This window comes from Haliotis asinina, chromosome 2, assembly GCF_037392515.1.
Source record: "Haliotis asinina isolate JCU_RB_2024 chromosome 2, JCU_Hal_asi_v2, whole genome shotgun sequence".
Lineage (NCBI taxonomy): Eukaryota > Metazoa > Mollusca > Gastropoda > Lepetellida > Haliotidae > Haliotis > Haliotis asinina.
The window spans coordinates 1,165,509-1,187,153 of record NC_090281.1 but is presented as its reverse complement, the minus strand read 5'-3'; the positions used below and the strand labels follow the sequence as shown (position 1 = coordinate 1,187,153).

The 21,645-nt window shown below is 42.8% G+C and overlaps 1 protein-coding gene across 4 annotated transcripts in view; it reads right to left on the bottom strand.

Annotated features, from left to right (window-relative positions):
• Positions 1–19,846, bottom strand: part of LOC137273096 (A disintegrin and metalloproteinase with thrombospondin motifs 18-like) — a 41,520-nt gene extending 21,674 nt beyond the window's left edge. The window contains exons 1-14 of one of the 4 annotated variants that reach the window (XM_067805547.1): positions 19,762–19,846; positions 17,372–17,482; positions 12,078–12,141; positions 10,555–10,749; positions 10,230–10,357; positions 9,154–9,310; positions 6,284–6,435; positions 5,982–6,065; positions 5,073–5,197; positions 4,701–4,844; positions 4,458–4,592; positions 3,442–3,595; positions 2,665–2,769; positions 2,181–2,332 (exon numbers count right to left, since the gene is read on the bottom strand). In XM_067805547.1, coding sequence (XP_067661648.1) covers positions 2,181–2,332; positions 2,665–2,769; positions 3,442–3,595; positions 4,458–4,592; positions 4,701–4,844; positions 5,073–5,197; positions 5,982–6,065; positions 6,284–6,435; positions 9,154–9,310; positions 10,230–10,357; positions 10,555–10,749; positions 12,078–12,141; positions 17,372–17,428 — 1,652 coding nt within the window. In that variant the 5' untranslated portion in view covers positions 17,429–17,482; positions 19,762–19,846. Of the gene's footprint in view, positions 1–2,180; positions 2,333–2,664; positions 2,770–3,441; positions 3,596–4,457; positions 4,593–4,700; positions 4,845–5,072; positions 5,198–5,981; positions 6,066–6,283; positions 6,436–9,153; positions 9,311–10,229; positions 10,358–10,554; positions 10,750–12,077; positions 12,142–17,371; positions 17,663–19,761 lie in introns of those variants that run through there. The other 3 variants (XM_067805545.1, XM_067805546.1, XM_067805544.1) reach the window with 3 other exon arrangements.
• Between the last annotated feature and the right edge of the window lie 1,799 nt (positions 19,847–21,645).

Sequence of the window (21,645 nt, the reverse complement as noted above, 5' to 3'; positions counted from 1 at the left end):
TATCGCCACAGTCAAGGCCATGTCCACCACCCTCCACAAGCCCAGACTGTTCTTCCATAGTGATCAAGCTAAGCGTAAATACAACCAGTATCGCCACAGTCAAGGCCATGTCCACCACCCTCCACAAGCCCAGACTGTTCTTCCATAGTGATCAAGCTAAGCGTAAATACAACCAGTATCGCCACAGTCAAGGCCATGTCCACCACCCTCCACAAGCCCAGACTGTTCTTCCATAGTGATCAAGCTAAGCGTAAATACAACCAGTATCGCCACAGTCAAGGCCATGTCCACCACCCTCCACAAGCCCAGACTGTTCTTCCATAGTGATCAAGCTAAGCGTAAATACAACCAGTATCGCCACAGTCAAGGCCATGTCCACCACCCTCCACAAGCCCAGACTGTTCTTCCATAGTGATCAAGCTAAGCGTAAATACAACCAGTATCGCCACAGTCAAGGCCATGTCCACCACCCTCCACAAGCCCAGACTGTTCTTCCATAGTGATCAAGCTAAGCGTAAATACAACCAGTATCGCCACAGTCAAGGCCATGTCCACCACCCTCCACAAGCCCAGACTGTTCTTCCATAGTGATCAAGCTAAGCGTAAATACAACCAGTATCGCCACAGTCAAGGCCATGTCCACCACCCTCCACAAGCCCAGACTGTTCTTCCATAGTGATCAAGCTAAGCGTAAATACAACCAGTATCGCCACAGTCAAGGCCATGTCCACCACCCTCCACAAGCCCAGACTGTTCTTCCATAGTGATCAAGCTAAGCGTAAATACAACCAGTATCGCCACAGTCAAGAAGGCCATGTCCACCACCCTCCACAAGCCCAGACTGTTCTTCCATAGTGATCAAGCTAAGCGTAAATACAACCAGTATCGCCACAGTCAAGGCCATGTCCACCACCCTCCACAAGCCCAGACTGTTCTTCCATAGTGATCAAGCTAAGCGTAAATACAACCAGTATCGCCACAGTCAAGAAGGCCATGTCCACCACCCTCCACAAGCCCAGACTGTTCTTCCATAGTGATCAAGCTAAGCGTAAATACAACCAGTATCGCCACAGTCAAGAAGGCCATGTCCACCACCCTCCACAAGCCCAGACTGTTCTTCCACAGTGATCAAGCTAAGCGTAAATACAACCAGTATCGCCACAGTCAAGAAGGCCATGTCCACCACCCTCCACAAGCCCAGACTGACCGAAGCGGAATCCGCTCCATCAGAATCACCTGCCCTACATCGGTAACACCACCAGACTACTAAAGCACCATGTAGGCATCGACACCATCTTCACTGGCTCTCCAGTTCTCACCTCATATAAGTGAAACCTGCCGCCCACTTGATATCCGCATAGAAGAACATAAAATCTCAACAGCCAAAGCAGACAGCAAATCAGCCCTCTCCGATCCCCAACAGAAATTGCCTACCCATGAAATCAAGTATGACAAAGTCCTTTCAACAAAGAATCAAGACTTCACAATAAAAAGAAGGAACTTTTGGAAGCCATGGAAATCCGCCATAAACCTTTCATACACAGAGAACCAGGATACAGCATACTATTAGCCTATAAAGAATTAATCAAACAATAGACTCTATAAAACACCTAGTCAGCTTGTTATTACAACTTAATCCCATTGTTTACTGGCTTCACCACAGTCTCATTTGTTGTTCTTAGTCTCTCACTGGCCATTCCCTATCATGTACCAAGTGTTATCCAATTATATGTTGTTGTTAATGTTAATCCGCTGTTTGTCAAAACATACATGTATATATACTTCTCATCATCTGGTTGTATTCACTCTTAGCTTAATAACGATGTAAGAACCTACATCGAAACATTCGCTCAATGCAATAAATAAGAAGTTGTCATCAATAAAGTTGAATGTTTCATTTGTCGGTGGACAGACGTGGTGTTATATGGCGGTGTGTTGGAGACATTGACGTGGCATGAGGTTGTGTTATATAGCGGGGGGTTGGAGACATTGACGTGGAATGAGGTTGTGTTATATAGCGGGGGGTTAGATACAACGAGGTGGAATGATATAGTGCTATATAGGTGGGCGTTAGATACACCACAGTGGAATGACGTGTTATAATGCGTTGTATTGGAGACACTGACGTGGAATGAGGTTGTGTTATACAACGTGTGTTGGACGCTGAGAGTAATGCGTACCTGGGGTTGTTGCACTTCCTGGTCTTGTAGCGGACTCCCCCTCCACACGATCTGGAGCACGGTGTCCAGTCCTTGCTGTAGGTGGACCATCCCCCGTCCTGTGGAGCCGGACCGTCTGGGCCTATGTCCACACACCGCCCACCCTGGCACCACTGTAACACGAGGCTGTTATCAACTGACGTTTATCAACAGACTGGGGACTTCATCGTCATCAATATGAACACCGTTGAGTGGCCAAATGACAGTGATTGACCAGGGCATTTCAATAACCCGTCAGATGAATCAGTGAATGCTCAAGTAATACACAATGCCTTTCAAATGCAGCATAAGTCATATTTTGGGACCATGCTTTTTCGCAATACATGCAGATTGTAGAACTATACGGATGGGCTTGACCTACTTAGTGCTTTGTCGATTTTGTGCCTAGGGCATCAATCTCGACCTCTAATACCCTCCCCACGATGCCACGGTGAACACCTCTGACCTTTCTGTCGCCGCATTCTGTGCCGTCCATGCGAGGAGTTTGACTTCCACGGCATTCCCCAGGCATAGCGGGGTCGAAGCAGACCAGGTTGGTGCACTCGTCACCCTGGGGAACACAAAGAGAAATAGGGTAAGCACGTCTATGACGAACAAGCTTATAGCGATCTGACTCAATATGACGAATGGTTTTCTGGCATCAAGTACTTGCTGTATACTTTAGTCGAAATGCGTATACCGAACTAAAGTTATAGTGACCAATATTTGTAGTCCCCGTGACTTCCTTAGAAGTGTCGGTTACTGTCGTATGCTTTGAAGAGCATAACAATACCACTTCCAGAATGTCCACGCAAACACAGAGCACACACAGTCACTCGCGCAGACTGTAAACGTTCCTGTGAACATATATTATAGTGATACAGGGCAGCCGGCCTGCCCCGACTAGACCGGTACAGGTGTGTATATATTGTAGTGATACAGAGATACCAGTCTGCCCCGACTAGACCGGTACAGGTGTGTATATATTGTAGTGATACACAGAAACCAGCTTGTCCCGACTAGACCGGTACAGGTGTGTATATATTGTAGTGATACAGAGAAACCAGTCTGCCCCTACTAGACTGGTACAGGTGTGTATATATTGTAGTGATACACAGAAACCAGCTTGTCCCGACTAGACTGGTACAGGTGTGCATATATTGTAGTGATACAGAGAAACCAGCCTGCCACGACTAGACTGGTACAGGTGTGTATATATAGTGATACACAGAAACCGTCTTACGTCAACTAGATTTGTTCCAGTGCAGATAGTGGAACCTTCCCCAACAAACAACTTGCACTGCTCATCTGCTGGGTAGAGAACTCCAGGAAGTTGTTGGGGCAGGGCTAGGGTTGCACCTTGTGGGGAATCATTCAAGCAGTTACCTTGACCATTGCTGTAAAAAGAAAATATATGCCATTTAGCCTATTGCCCTGCCCAGTGATGTTGTAAGAACATATTTATCATTTAACCTATTGCCAGCCCAGTGATGTTGTAAGAACGTATTTACCATTTAGCCTATTGCACCGTCCAGTGATGTTGTAAGAACATGTTTACCATTTAGCCTATTGCCCTGCCCAGTGATGTTGTAAGAACATATTTACCACTTAGCCTATTGCCCTGCCCAGTGATGTTGAAAGAACATATTTACCATTTAGCCTATTGCCCTGCCCAGTGATGTTGTAAGAACATGTTTACCATTTAAGCCTATTTCTCCGCCTAGTGAGGTTGTAGTATGAAAATGTATATCAATTAGTCTATGACTGATCACGGCTGTTGTGGGATAAATGTATAACCCATATTGGTTACCTGACAACAGATGTTTTATGATAAAGTTGCGAAAGTTTCAGCCCGTTTCCCAATCACTGGTTTTCCTGACAATCACTGGTTTCCCTGACAATCACTGGTTTCCCTGACAATCACTGGTTTCCCTGACAATCACTGGTGTCCCTGACAATCACTGGTGTCCCTGACAATCAGTGGTTTCCCTGACAATCACTGGTGTCCCTGACAATCAGTGGTGTCCCTGACAATCAGTGGTTTCCCTGACCACAACAACAACTTCATAGATCAAGTATTTCACATTCACATGACACATTCAGTAGACGGGCTTCTAACTACAGTGCCGGTGGCGTTACCCGAGAAACACGTTTTTGTAATCAGCGCTACGTATACACTGTTTCCTGAGAAACGTGACGTAATCAGCGTTACCATGTTAACAGAGAAACTTGAAGACGCAATCGGCGATATGGTGTTACCTGAGAAACTTGTTGACGTAATCAGCGCTACAAGACGACCACTTGAAGGCCGTCGCCCCTCCACCCCCGCCAGATGACATGATGTTCTTCTTGTCGGCGCAAGCATTACCTTCACCGTCATGGTGCATGCCCAAGCTGGAACATGCAGTCATTGTCTATAAAAATGGTGAGTACCCAGAGAATGTCATGAACATCCGAGATGCAATATACAGAATACGTGAAATAAATGTTCTCCATTCTTACGTGTGCCCTGTTTCATGTGCCAGAGTCAAACCAAGGTCAAGGCCATCATCCTCCACCACGGAGCAACGCTTGTTGTCCCCACACATACCCTCCAAGGTCGCCAGGCCGGTGTCCGAATTGGAACCCAGGTAAATTAAGTCCACCCTGTACCAAAGGTCACAGAGGTCAACCAGAGATAATGCAGAGATAATGGGTGATAATGGCAAGACTATGGCGTCAAGAGCGTTGCGTTAAAATGGAATATAATTTTAGGTCTATGGAATATATTTCGATGTTTCATTACGAAAAAAGAAACTCATGTTCTTTGACTGTTTCCACAATTTATAACAATATATAACAACATATAACGGCTCGTGCTGGTAGAAGACATACCTGGTCATCAGACTGGCTGTGTCCCAGTGTTCCGGGTTGTCGTCTCCTCGTGGGTTCAGAGGCTCCTGCCAAGCGCAGAAGCTCTGAAGAGTTTTCTCAGCATCAGGAACTATATTTAGGCCGGGCTAAAATTTTGAAAAAGCAGGTTGACGTAAAATGTATTTAATGAATGATGAAGACGTCCAGGTCAGGTCGAGGTCAGCATGATCTTACACGATTTAGCATCAAGTGAAAACATTGATTACACAACGTTCTCATCTGCTGCTGACTGATTATTTGCTGCTACCGCCAAAAATCCACACCCGAGGCAACTCCACTGAGGCTGGCTCCCCAAACTTCCACGCTCACAACGGCGAGCCTCCTACTGCCGAGGGATTCATCAGTGCCGCAAAGGTCCGATATAGGCCGGCGCTCCAGCGATCTACATTTTCAGTGCTGGTGGATTCGGTAAGTGAGTTTTTGCACACGCCTCAGCGGGTTCCGACTTCCTTCCTATTGCGCAACGTCGTACAATAACCAGTCCAGAATTTTGAGACCAACTCATTCAGCTGAACATATAAATATTAATCAGTACTATCTGATAATGTAAATACTGGGATTTTGCAACACGACGATCCTTCTAATCCCTGCAATGAGTCGTGCAATGGAAATCGTGGAAATCTCATAACGAGGCTCTGCAATTTGAACATTTTGGTGGTCTATGGCGGTCTTAATATTATATCAATCGCATGGTACGTTACAAAGAACACATAACAGCTGCAACCAGTGAGCCAGTACAATGGCCAATGTATTTTGTGCGTAGAATTATAGTTGAAAACCTTCCGTCAACGTCTTGTCACCTGAGAGGGTGAAGTTACAGCTGTACGTGTGTTTTTCCAACAGGGAATATATTGCCGCGAGGGACTTTACCTGGTCGGTCGTGAGGATCTTCACCTTGAGGATGGTCAGGTACAGCTTGACCCCGAGACTAGGGTCCAGGTAACGAGTAGCAGCCTGAAACGCCCACAGGAGTATGTACATGGTGATAATGTTTGTGACACTTCTCTACATTAACAAATAAACATGACTAACAAATACGTAGAACCATATATAGCTCCTGCATTACCACATGTATGACGACAGGGTCTAACAAACTGACAGCATCGGAAAATATTTTATATAGTACACATATTGTAATATATCTACACAGAAGGCTCCATAGAGTGACTCACAACATTGGCCGCAGTGAGGACGTAGTGAGTGAGATCATCCTTGTGGTAGTCGTACATCGTCCTGTCAGCCACGATCAACATCTCGATATAACGCTTCCCTGCTTCTCTGCGCATACGTCTTGGGGCTGCTCGAACCAGAGAGTCGGCAGCTGCTGAATATGTCAGATATACCACGTCACAACATAGTAAGATATACAAAGGTCAGAACAAAGTCAAATATACATGTGTCATAACAAGGTCAAATATAGACAGGTCAGAACATAGACAGATGTGCAGGTGTCATTATAGAGTCAGATATAAATGTGTCATAACAAAGTCTGATACACAAGGATCAGAACATAGTCACAGCGTAGATGTCCAAGTATCATACGAAAGTCGGTTATACAAGTCTCACAACAAAGTAAGGAATACAAGGGTCAGAACATTGTCAGATACACAGGGGTCAGAACAGTCAGATATACAGGGGTCAGAACGTAGTCAGATGTACAGGGGTCAGAACATAGATATACAGGGGTCGGAACATAGTCAGATGTACAGGGGTCAGAACAGTCAGATGTACAGGGGTCAGAACATAGATATACAGGGGTCGGAACATAGTCAGATGTACAGGGGTCAGAACAGTCAGATATACAGGGGTCAGAACATAGTCAGATGTACAGGGGTCGGAACATAGTCAGATATACAGGGGTCAGAACATAGATATACAGGGGTTAGAACATAGTCAGATGTACAGGGGTCAGAACATAGTCAGATATACAGGGGTCAGAACATAGACAGATATACAGGGGTTAGAACATAGTCAGATATACAGGGGTCAGAACATAGACAGATATACAGGGGTTAGAACATAGTCAGATATACAGGGGTCAGAACATAGTCAGATGTACAGGGGTCAGAACATAGTCAGATGTACAGGGGTCAGAACGTAGTCAGATATACAGGGGTTAGAACATGGTCACATATACAGGGGTCAGAACATAGACAGATATACAGGGGTCAGAACATAGTCAGATATACAGGGGTCAGAACATAGATGTACAGGGATCAGAACATAGATATACAGGAGCCAGAACGTAGTCAGATATACAGGGGTCAGAACATAGTCAGATATACAGGGGTCAGAACATAGTCAGATATACAGGGGTCAGAACATAGTCAGATATACAGGGGTCAGAACATAGACAGATATACAGGGGTCAGAACATAGTCAGATATACAGGGGTCAGAACATAGATGTACAGGGATCAGAACATAGATATACAGGGGTCAGAACGTAGTCAGATATACAGGGGTCAGAACATAGTCAGATATACAGGGGTCCGAACGTAGTCAGATATACAGGGGTTAGAACATAGTCAGATATACAGGGGTCAGAACATAGACAGATATACAGGGGTCAGAACATAGTCAGATATACAGGGGTCAGAACATAGTCAGATGTACAGGGGTCAGAACATAGATATACAGGGGTCGGAACATAGTCAGATATACAGGGGTCAGAACATAGTCAGATATACAGGGGTCAGAACGTAGTCAGATATACAGGGGTCGGAACATAGTCAGATGTACAGGGGTCAGAACAGTCAGATATACAGGGGTCAGAACATAGATATACAAGGGTCACAACATAGTCAGATATACAGGGGTCAGAACGTAGTCAGATATACAGGGGTCGGAACATAGTCAGATGTAGAGGGGTCAGAACAGTCAGATATACAGGAGTCAGAACATAGATGTACAAGGGTCACAACATAGTCAGATATACAGGGGTCAGAACATAGTCAGATATACAGGGGTCCGAACGTAGTCAGATATACAGGGGTTAGAACATAGTCAGATATACAGGGGTCAGAACATAGACAGATATACAGGGGTCAGAACATAGTCAGATATACAGGGGTCAGAACATAGATGTACAGGGGTCAGAACATAGATATACAGGGGTCGGAACATAGTCAGATATACAGGGGTCAGAACATAGTCAGATATACAGGGGTCAGAACGTAGTCAGATATACCGAGGGGTCAGAACAGTCAGATATACAGGGGTCAGAACGTAGTCAGATGTACAGGGGGCAGAACGTAGTCAGATATACAGGGGTCGGAACATAGTCAGATGTAGAGGGGTCAGAACAGTCAGATATACAGGGGTCAGAACATAGATATACAAGGGTCACAACATAGTCAGATATACAGGGGTCAGAACGTAGTCAGATATACCGAGGGGTCAGAACAGTCAGATATACAGGGGTCAGAACGTAGTCAGATGTACAGGGGTCAGAACGTAGTCAGATATACAGGGGTCAGAACATAGTCAGATGTACAGGGGTCAGAACGTAGTCAGATATACAGGGGTTAGAACATAGTCAGATATACAGGGGTCAGAACATAGTCAGATGTACATGGGTCGGAACATAGTCAGTTATACAGGGGTCAGAACGTAGTCTGATATACAGGGGTCAGAACGTAGTCAGATATACAGGGGTCCGAACGTAGTCAGATATACAGGGGTCAGAACATAGATATACAGGGGTTGGAACATAGTCAGATGTACAGGGGTCGGAACATAGTCAGATATACAGGGGTCAGAACGTAGTCTGATATACAGGGGTCAGAACGTAGTCAGATATACAGGGGTCAGAACATAGATATACAGGGGTTGGAACATAGTCAGATGTACAGGGGTCAGAACATAGATGTACAAGAGTCAAATAGTTGCAGTATATGTAAGTATGTAAATGCTTACATATTCACGTGCTACAGGAATACCCTGGTGTTCTTGTCTCACAGAAATAGTATGTTGTCAGATATACACGTGTCACAGAATCGAATATACAACTTTGGTGGACTGTAAGAAGCCGGATCTACTACCCTGCAAGCCACAGCTCCTCTTGTTTCTCTGGGGTACTCTGTAGGCGATGTGGGGCCGGGAAGGGACGGGGTATCCTGGGGGCGTGGCTAGTGCCAGATGCTGCTCTCTGACAGGATGAATCATCAGCTGATGAGACGGTGTGCTAATGATGCCATGCTGTTGTAAGAGACACGAATGGATGGAAGTCACTGCAGTCTAAGTAAACTTAGTCTCAGTGTATTTCGTTACACTCCACCACTGAGTCTAATAAAACCTAGTGGAAGGTCGCGTCAGGTAACGTTTGAGCGACCAATGACCGTCCAATCAAACGCGAAACGGTTAAATAGACGGCTACTATGTAGGGATCGGAGGGACTTTCGAAATATTCATGTCACTGACACAGATCTCCCCATAAACAAAAATCAACATATAACACAGTTATTTGAACTGCAGTATATAAGCTTTGGGTTTTCTGTTGACATGGTTACCATTAGCTAATATTTCCGCAAGATGACATCCTTGAATATTGCCAAAAACACTATTTTCAGCGTTTACTCACCGTTGTCATAGATGTACGTACGCCGCGTGCATCGCCCGGAAGCGAGCGTACGCTAAATAGCATTCGGGAATCGTATCGAATCGTTCGGGAAAGTTCAAAAGGCATGTGCGAATGTCCACTTTCGCGATTTGGTAAGCTGTGTTCTGATTGGTCAATCTCAAAGGTTACCTGACGCAACCTCCCATAAGGTTTTGTTAGACTCAGTAGTGGAGTGTAACGAAAAGTACTGAGGATACGTTTACTTAGACTGGGAGTCATGAACAGTGTTCTAACATACATCGGTGTGCGGAATGAATGAATTGTTTGATTGACAATATCGTAAAGTTTGTGTAAGAAGTAAATGGGCGGATAACTCTAAATCAAAGCGGTCATTCTTGTCTCTGACGGTGTATATTTATCAACGGACTTTCTATAGTCACTCATACTATCGATGCATAGATAGGTTTTCGTTTCTTCCATCGATTAATTGCTATCGGAGAGTCAATTGCATTGCAGTACAGTATGATGAGGTCTGTTGCGTGAGGCCACCGGACCTACCAGACCGTGGCACGTGCTGAGTGCAACAGCTGAGTCGTTGTGGGAGGCCGAGAAGCCGTGGTAGAAACAGTCCTTCATCGAGCATGGCACTATTTCCATGTCACCTCCGTCCTTCGTCACCAGGCACCCTGCAACATCATCACCATGGTTATGTGGAAGCACTGGTCAGCATCACCAAGTTGTGAATACAATTAACTAGTGTTTACAGCTGCAGGATCTTCATGGCAACCGAAGCCTTACAGGTTTGAGAATACTATCTGCCTGTATGCGTGTGGATCGGAAAGGAAAGGAATTTATCATCTATTTACATAGAAACTGGCATTACCTGGCGCCACCAGGTGTGGATTGTGTTGAAGGTGAAGGTCATACTCCTCCCCTAAAGCCTTGAGTCGGTACTTAAGCGGAGGTGGGGGAACTTGGACCTTCTGTCGGTGCTTCAGTGGGGGTGGGGGGATGTGGATGCTGCGTGCGTGACGACTTCCTGAGACAGGGGCAGGGTGGACGATCTCGTACTCCGGTACTGCAACAACGACACGAAATGTGCTGTATGCGTGGATGCTGCAGATGGAACCCACTAGTACCTACCACAGGGTCTGAACTACACTAGTACCTACCACAGGGTCTGAACTACACTAGTACCTACCACAGTGTCTGAACTACACTAGTACGTACCACAGTGTCTGAACTACACTAGTACCTACCACAGTGTCTGAACTACACTAGTACCTACCACAGTGTCTGAACTACACTAGTACCTACCACAGTGTGTGAACTACACTAGTACCTACCACAGTGTCTGAACTACACTAGTACCTACCACAGTGTCTGAACTACACTAGTACGTACCACAGTGTCTGAACTACACTAGTACCTACCACAGGGTCTGAACTACACTAGTACCTACCACAGGGTCTGAACTACACTAGTACCTACCACAGGGTCTGAACTACACTAGTACCTACCACAGTGTCTGAACTACACTAGTACCTACCACAGTGTCTGAACTACACTAGTACCTGCCACAGCATCTGAACTACACTAGTACCTACCACAACGTCTGAACTACACTAATACCTACCACAGTGTCTGAACTACACTAGTACCTACCACAGCGTCTGAACTACACTAGTACCTACCACAGTGTCTGAACTACACTAGTACCTACCACAGTGTCTGAACTACACTAGTACCTACCACAGTGTCTGAACTACACTAATACCTACCACAGTGTCTGAACTACACTAGTACATACCACATTGTCTGAACTACACTCGTACCTACTACAGTGTCTGAATTACACTAGTACCTACCACAGTGTCTGAACTACACTAATACCTACCACAGTGTCTGAACTACACTAATACCTACCACTGTATCTGAACTACATTAGTACCTACCACTGTATCTAAACTACATTAGTACCTACCAAAGTCTGAACTACACTAGTACCTACCACTGTATCTGAACTACATTAGTACCTACCACTGTATCTAAACTACATTAGTACCTACCACAGTGTGTGAACTACACTAGTACCTACCACTGTATCTGAACTACATTAGTACCTACCGCTGTATCTAAACTACATTAGTACCTACCACAGGGTCTGAACTACACTTGTCTCTACCACGGTATCTGAACTACATTAGTACCTACCACAGTGTCTGAACTACACTTGTCTCTACCACGGTATCTGAACCATACTATATCTACCACAGTGTGTGAACTACATCAGTACCGGTCTGTGTATCTCACCCACACTAGTAATACACACTGTGGTAGGTACTAGTGTAGTTACGATACACTGATGGGTACTTTTACCTATCAACTAACTTCATGGGTACCTACCATTGTTCCTGGCTTCCGTTCCAAAGTAGTGTTTGAGATCCTCTGTCGTCAATGAATCATGGAACTGAAAGGGAATGAATCCTTTGTACATGGCGGTTTAAACAGTCACAAAATATTCATACACATAAATTGCACACTTCACACAATCTCTCCTCTCTCCGTACTAATCGTGTGATACGTACCCTTAAAGCTTTGATCCAGGATACAGTACCTACATAACAGTTACTGATGGTAAATCCAAATAACGAATAAAACAGTTACACAACAGATAAATGACAAACTAGCCTGTGTGTTCCGTCATTCGTGTTTTTCCAGGTGCGTGTAGGGCTTTTCGTTCATGCTAACAGACTCGGTGCCGGATCTTCTAGTAGAAACACTTAATGACCCTATCAGTGATAATTCACTTCATACATAGATTACCAGTGATAATACACTTGACCTACCAATCATCACTGTCAATTTACTTTACATCCGCCGTCATTTATCTTCACGTGTGATAAAAACGCAACCAGTTCCCATGACGGGCGTTGGGTTGGTCAGCTATTGTGCTCGATTGTTTATGTTCCTACCTACAGACTAATAACCACTGCCCACAGTCGCCCGGTCTGCCGCCGTCTGGCATGGTGAGGGACGTAACTCCGTGAGATAGGCCGATTATAGATCATACATACAAATTTATTGGTTTAATTGACGAAAGTGTCACATGACCACCCAATTTACATTCTGTACGGGGTTATTTATTGTGCGACGTGTCCATTGTGGTTATTGTAAGTACCCTGGAAGCACTCGATGTCAGGCAGACATAGCTTCGACACAGCCAGTCAATCCACATAGGTTTGTATGTGAGGAGGTCATTAAGATAGCGGCATGACGTCACTATGATAGACAAAATGCCCAGGAAATAAGACTCTGGTGTGGGTGTGTGAGTGAGTGAGTGAGTGAGTGGGTGCAAAGCCTGTGCCTTACACTGACACCGGAGCTCACGTAATGACAGGTGCACCACAACATCAGACAAATACATGTAGGGGAGGGGGGTGGGACGGGAGGGGATTTGGGCACAGGAAGAACTGGGTGGTCGATCACCATAATCCTCATTTCAAATCAGTTTCACACTGCTAGAAGAATTCCATTCCTTACATTGGTATAAATGCTAAATGATCTAGCTATTCCGTCAGTTTAAGCTGTTCACATACCATATGCTGCACTGTATTTTATCTGTTTCTAGAAGACATTTAACGCGATATATGCCAGAAAACAGGAGAGTTTACGAACATTTAATAAGAACATGTATGTATAATATAAGGAACATTTCCGTCCATTGTTTGGATGGTGTTAACTGCATAATCCCACACGGTGTCACGTGACACTGAACAACTGCAAGAGGCGAGTTGCTCTGCCTGTGTCACGAGAAAACTGTCTCCACGCCTTCTGTGCAAATGCCGTTGCGTTTATATGTCTGGTTCAGTAATGATGTTATCTAGACACATAATGAAATCAGCAACTGACTACAGATGCACAACCACCGCCAGTGTTAGGATGTCCTCGGTTGCTGGCTGGTGTGCTAGAACGTAAATGATGAAATAAGTCGATGGAGCTAGGAGATAGACATACGGTGCCGGGAAGTCTGAGGTATACAACGGAATTATAACAGCTCTAAATTATTTTAAAAATCAAAAGCATTTTAAATGAAAATGATAGAGCCCTTATAATTTCGTTATATACCTGCGATTTCCAATTCCGTGTGCTTACCTTCATTCTACTATGATTATTATTCTACCATTGTTCATATTAAATTAAAAATCCTTCGTTGGAAAAAAGCGGCATATAAGTAAATGATATGCCTTAGAACGCCTTCCTTTAGCCATTCCCAATCCATTTACTGGAGTCATGGTAGAATTGTATTTCCAATTGCTGTTTCAAATTTTGTCTCGTTATTCGATCACATTTTGGTTATTTCAGCTATTTCCATTATAGTTATAAATATGTTTCAAAAACTGGAATTTTCATTTTCATTTCGGTTTCTATTTTTGTTTTCAGTTTGCAGTTTTATTATTTTCTGGTCAAGTACTAGTATGTTTACAAATATATCCGTTCACTGTAGTGACAGAAATTTGTTGTTCAATATATAGTGACAAACATTTTATATGTGTCTGTAGTGAAAGACATACGTCTGTACAAAACGCTTCACATATTCATGTAAGTGACATTATTTCACGGAGGGGGTCATACCCTGTAATCATGATTACTGTAAATACTTGATTTGCTTTCTCAGTAGCTGTGATCTGTGCACCCCGCGTACCATGAATGTACAACAATGTAAGTGGTTTTAATATATTCGTACTCCAGCACGGACTTTTAACATTCACGTTCAGACAAAGTGAATTCTTTGATGGCTATTATTATAATCACTGATCTCATTCAAACAAAGACAATCAATTAAAAAATATATAACGCTATTAATACAGATGTGTTTCGTCTGGTTGTCTTCAGTTTAGAGTATTGTCTAGGAATGACAATGTATAGATTTACTCAGACCAAATCGGAAGAACAAAATATATCTGAATTGTGGAATTTAATATATTGTTATCTCATCTTTCACCAGACATATGAAATATCCCCTATGCAAACCAAAATATATTAACTACGGGAAAATAATTGATGTAACGATACAAAACTCGAAATTTCGAAAGCAAAAATTGAAATAGCTATACAAGTTGAAAGTCCAAATATATGAAGAACTAACGATACGAGAACTCGAAATTTAGAAAACAGTTATTATGGTGTAAACAAACATTTATCCTGCTAATGTGACGCCATTGGGTGTTCAGTAATGACACGTCTGTCAGGTGCACTAGAACGTTTACCGCTGACACAGAACGTTGAGGCGGAGAGTCTTGTTTGAAGTAGATAGCGATGCATAAAATGTGAATACCGAACTTCGTAAAACCTTTTCGCATTTCTAATTTATTCGTTGTACATTTGTGAAACGTTTACTTTACACTTCACACTGTTGTGTCGCTGGAGGGTGTTGATGGTAGCGTGTTGGTGGCCAGAGGACTATCGCTGTTTGTAGACAAAGGACAACAAGACGGCTAGTTCAGTCATCTCTAGCTTGACACGCCAGGCTTTAAATACTCGTGTGTATATGTTTTGAGAACTTATTGTAATGTGTGTCAGTCACATATGCATATGCACTTTAGATAACGGAATGCATATAAACTGAACATTGGAAGGGAAATATTTAACACGCACAGTAATGCAAAGATGTATCGTGAGATGATTTTTGAACGGACAAGAAATCAGCACGAGGTACAGCCTCACAAACACAACGTGTAGACGATGTTTATGCAAACAATCAAGATGACATAAAGGGGCAAGCCGTGAAAAATGCACGTTCGAAATGACATGATAAACAACTGGACATGCCACCACGAATAGTCCAACCAGGGATACTCTACAACATAGCATCTATATAGCATGTCTATCTACATCGGACACTTTGAGGAAATCTCACTCGCTTTTTCATGTCAGCGTACACCCCTGTCTGTTATGTCCCAGGTTTCATGTGTAACAGTCGGCCTGGAATCATCGTTCACAGGTGCACTGAGGAGATGTGCTGTAGATTGTCAGCATGACTCGCAGACGACACATCAGTTAGCGCAAGTGTGTTGGAGTGTTGTCCAGGAAAGTGCCGTCTTGTGCCGGCCACGATATGCAGTGGCGACGTGGCAGCCATGGCCATCACGACAAATATCATTACAGGTAAACTCACAACGTCTAATCCAGAAACATGTCATTCTCCATGTCTCTACCATTTAGAAAGATAAGATGCGCGCAGACGGTATCTGTACCTTTAACTCCGGCGGCAACAGTGATTTGCTTACCTGATTGTGGGCGGGTTCATAAAGCCACGTGTTTGATACATCGGTCTTGTGCGGGGCGTGTCATAAACATTGGCGGATAAAGTCTGCAAATCTCAGACGGAGACGCAATGAACACTTGTTGAGAAGTACCAGTCTAATATGGCACACTTATGAGTTCTGAAGTTGTTGACAGAGCATTTCGATACTGACCACAGGTGTTGCAGAGGTAAAACATCTGATGGATAATGACAACCATCAATTCTCATGACTTGGAAAGTTGTGACTACATTCCACAAAAGACGTGTCAAAGTAAAGAAAGCCACCCACATCCATACCCAATCCACATCCCAGGAAAGAAAGCCACCCACATCCATACCCAATCCACATCCCAGGAAAGAAAGCCATCCACATCCATACTCAATCCACATCCAAGGAGATTTGCCGGTATAGGTAACCAGAAACACTTTCATATTAAACATCATCATTCTGTTCACACTTTCGCCTTTGAGACTGATAAACAGTCAGTTCTCACTATGCAGATATAGACAATATAACCCTTCAGAGTAAACAGCTTGGCTAAAGTACGAGACTTTAGAACACCTCCATGTCTCTCGGGAGACTCTGGACAAAGCATTTAGGACTAAAGCGATGTAATTCCCGATGTATCCCTTACACGATCTTCATTCAAAGATCTTCATAGAAGTGCATGTTTATATTACCTCTTCCTTCCTTTTAAACATTGTGTATCTGCAGTTTAGAACAACATTTACTTGTTTGCTATTTTGATGTCCGTAATTTACATCTCGACATCTGTTTTATGCATTTTATACTTTCAGAACATTTTAAAATTCATCAAAGTGATATCCAGAATGTCACATGATTGAATGATCTTTGCATGTCGTATTAAATATCCATATCATCATGCTTTATTGGTATTTGTTTACTTCGTAATAAATTATTATTGGTATTATTTTATCATTTCTCTCTCTAATGTTTAGCAATGTATAACGAAATCAAACGAAACAGCCAAACGAAATGGAATATGGCGTTAGACAAGACAGGTCGTTCGGAAACTCGTTATGTAAAAGAGTCATGTGACTTTGCCCGAGTCAAACCCTGCTGGAAGTCAGAGAAGTGCTTTTCTTCCATGTGTAGTCCGGTCTAGCTGCCCGACTGACAACCGTGGACAACCTTGAACAAGCGGTTGTCTGGTTCTATATGACTGATATCGTATTGAAGTATTTTGAAACGTGAACATTCGGAAAAGATATCCAACAATTTTATTTCAGATGACAAACTATTTTCGAACATTGCTTAATGGCATTAGAACCTTGGTGAAATAAAGTGTCTGTGTCCGACTACTAAGTATTAAAGAGTTTACAGTTTCATAGGGTTTTGTGATACTTTGAAAACAACAAACACTCTACCTACCTTAGCGGCTGCTGTGGAGAGCGCCACTATGGCGAGAACTCCTGACGCCAGATACATGGTGGGATGTGAGAACGGCCTGCACGTGTTGAAGTTCTCGCATGCACTGTGTTCCTGTGTTTAAAAGAGTCCGATTTAAACACAGTGTACCACGGGTAGGCTCTGATGCTGTGTGGGGAGGGACTGGCACTTTATATAGCCAGCTCTGTCCCACCCAGCCGTGAATATGACTTATAAATCGTTCCTTGGGGATGGTGGATTGACGTGTAAACACAACTCTGAGTTATGGAAGACGATGACGCTGTCCCGTCAACCTGCAGTTATTAATCATCATTCGCCGCGCCCACAGGGCTGAGTTGCTTTAATCGGGTAGCTCGTACCCTCCAATATCGTGTTGAACATGGCCTCTCCTTTAGCCATGTGGTTCTATGTTTCCGTCAGAGCCAAAAGTCCCACCCGCCTGTTGGTTTAGGCTGGACGACTTCACTCTACAGAAGCATGTCGGAGTTGAACATGATTAGTCACAAATCAAGTTACACCCTGGCGTTACCTTCGCACCAAAACAACGGCACAAAAAGCCTGAATGGTACTTAATTGTACGACGAAATTTTGTGAAGGGGGATTAAGATGAGAGGCAGCAAGCGGTGTTGGGGAGGGAAGGCGTTTGACTTGTTTGGCGACCGAATGCATTCAGATAATCCACAGTAATACAGTACCAAAGGAACACATGAAAGTTCAATGTTACTATCTTCCTTACAGGCTTTCTGTCCTTTATATTGTATTATACTGTGGATGAAAAACAAACAAATATTGTGGATGGGAACAAAGATGCTGTAACAAGTAGAACAGAGCCAGCATATTAGAATTTGAGGCAGATGCCTCTAACCTTACTTATTGTTTTTGTCGTTATTGTCAGAAGTCGTAATCGCCGACTCGTCCAGATTAGTAAGTGCAGCTGTGCATCCGTCTTAAACTGGTTCCCCGTATTCAGTCCAGCCATACCAAGGTGTGTCTAGGACTGAATCTGTGTGTCTTATATGGGTTCCTTGTATTCAGCACAATCACACCAAGGTGTGCGTATTACTGAGCCCATGTATTGGAGTGTATGGGAGCACAGTACAGCTACAATGGAATATAATGTTGTTTCGAGTTACTCAAAGTATGGACAATTACAATACGAATAGCTGTTTGACTGACGTGAGAACAGGTGGGCAGACATGTTTTATGAGCAGCATTACTGTGACTGATGGAGTCTTTTCTGATGTTTCTCGTGTGCCTGAATAACACACAGACACTCAAAAAGATATCCCATTATTCTCCACCACCTGACACCCTTAACAAGTCAGCAGGAGAGTAGTATTTGTATAAGTGATGTTTCCACTTCCCAAATGACCATATGTTGTGAAGACGTCACTTACAGAGTTCTGTCTGTAGTCATCATCTATCAAAAGATGCTGTTTGCTGCACGACTACTTGTGTTTACTCTGGGAAGACCAGCTATCACAATGTTTGGAGAAGGACTAGAGATGACAGTGTGTTTGATGTCTTTGTTCTTAATACAGCATTAATAGCCACCTGCAGGTGTGAATATTCACACGATGTCATAATAACCTGGCGCTCATCGAGTTACGCTAATGCGGCAAACAAATTGTGTGACAGACGAATAGTATTTATGTGAGTATTTCCATTGAGACAAGACTGGTTGCCGTAACAAATTAGCAACGACAAATGTTAACAAGCCAAGACGTCTTCATACATTTCTTAAATTGCGAGTTCGGGGAAATGGCTCGCATGGCAAGAGGCATGACTATACCAACCCACACAGCAATCACAACATGCTTTTTACATGGTAATTCAATAGTAATATTTTACAATTATATAATTATATATCAGTCAACTTTCCAAGAACATAAACGTCATACCTAGATTCGTTATACATACTACATCAATCACGATACACATTCAAAAGTGTACAACTTAATGTCGTTGTCAAATACTCTACATTTCAAGCCAGGGGTGCGTTTCCACAATCTACGTTGTACACAGTTACAACACAGCATGGTATTCACAACGTAATACAATAGATACAATATGCCACATACAACCTAATAGGCGTTCATGCAGTACAGACAGCAAGGTGCTGATAACTCAATGTACGATACACTTTAAACAATCCACAATAGCCACAAAACAATGTAAAGTTAAACATTATCAAATAAACAATTCTAAACAGCAATACAAATTAGTTGCGAATACCGACGCCACGTTTAACATAGACCGAACGGCTGTGCCAAGAGTCGGAACATATACGTGACGTATCAACAACAGATACACTGAATACAGAATAGAAATGCTAACGATTTGTCAAAGTAGAAGAAAGTAAAATTTCTTACTTGAGTAAAACTAAAAAGGAGTTTGATGCAAAGCAATCACGAGATGATTTGTGACTGTGTGCCATCCCTGTTTTATACCTATTTCAGTTATCATCGCTAATTCCATTTACTGATAAAACTGACGATAAACTTGTTCTTCAGTTGCTATATCTTAATTCTATTGCCTAATTCGACTGACTATAAGGCGCTTACTGTGCACGTAAGTTACTCTATCTTGACAAGATTATATAAAGATTTTGATAAACGTCTTTGTTGATGTGTGAAGTTCACACTGAATTCCATTAGCTTATCTCTATCTGCTGACCATACAGGATACTCGTCTCGGAGTTATCAGTGTGACCCACGTCGAACTGAAGATTGTGAAACGTGGTCAGTTAGTCTGTAATATTTCCAAATTTCATTAACACATACTGTCATAAAATATTCAGAAACACTGTGCACTATCCCCATGTTATTACATTTCTCAACTATCGGACGTGTGGAAATGACTGATACTGTCGGGGGATTTGCGACGAAATTGATTAAAAGAAAACATTTCGTGGATGTGCGTAAACACGTGTCTTTCATACTTTGTTTATCTCACAAAAAAGAAACAACTCTTCTAAACCATTATGGTGACAACAAAGTTGCTTCAAGTTTGATCTGTTCCTCTTCAAGTACATACATGTTTGAATCCGTCGACAAGACGTGAGTGTCAAGTGACACTTGTGAAATGTTTTGTCGGACAGGGCCTTCCTTGTAGCTGAGCCCTGTCGTATTTCCATATTACCCCACTAGTCGTGAAAGTCACAATAGCTTCATTGTGTTTGAGTAAATACAACAAATGCAAGAAGGCTAATGCAATTTTTGCGAAATAAAAAGTTGCAGAAATTACAGGTAGTTAGGTAACTGTGTACAGGAGGTGGTGCTGAGATTTGTCTGTGTTGCTGTCAGACTGGTTGTGTGAGATAGGGACACCACCTACCACTAATACGTCTTTCCTGTGTAGAGATCAGTCTGAATTATGGTGTCACATTATCTGCTTATGGTGTTTAAGAGTGCAAAAAAAACTATCGTTATTGGCAATAACACCATGCACAGACGCCGTGCAACACCACTTACTGAGTCCTGCATGTTCTATTTAAATTCTTTTTTTTCTGAGAAGTTTGATGCGGTATGTAACACATGTTTATTGTCCAACAGCCGTAGTCCAACAGCTTGGGTTAAATACGAAAAAGAATAAATGTTTCTCAGGCACATTTTTGCAAACGTGACGATGGCGGACGGACCTTTTTTCAAATTTTTGATAGAAAAAAAGTTACGACGGAGGAAATACATCGAAAATGAGTTGTCGATTCAGTCACACTGGTTCTTACTGACACTCATTATTATAGTTGACAAATGGATCATCGGGAAGCTGCAGAATCAAAAATAATTATTTCTTAAAAATAAAAAATATTACGTTCACAATTAAAAGTGACTCGCAGATGCCTGAGAAACATTTCATTTTCTCTGTTTAGGCTTAGTTGTTTGACTAAGGCTGTTGGACTACGACTGGTGGACTAAAACATGTGTTGCATACCTCATGAACCGTCTCAGAAAAAAGGATTTCAATAAAATATGCACCACATTGGACGTGATATACTGTGTGGGATGTGTATTTCTTAGGACTCTGAGTAACACTCACATACAAGCAAGATATGAAATTCATCTTCAAGAAATGATCTTCCTTTTTTCTGTACACTATTTGTAATCTGGAAATGGAACATTAGAAATATCCTTATCATTACTGAATGTATGTGAATATTCTTTAAACAGAAACAAACCCCATTTCGATGGCACGATGCCGTTTTAGAAAGTGGTCAAATGCAACATATGTCATATTTGGGATTACACTTTCTTAGT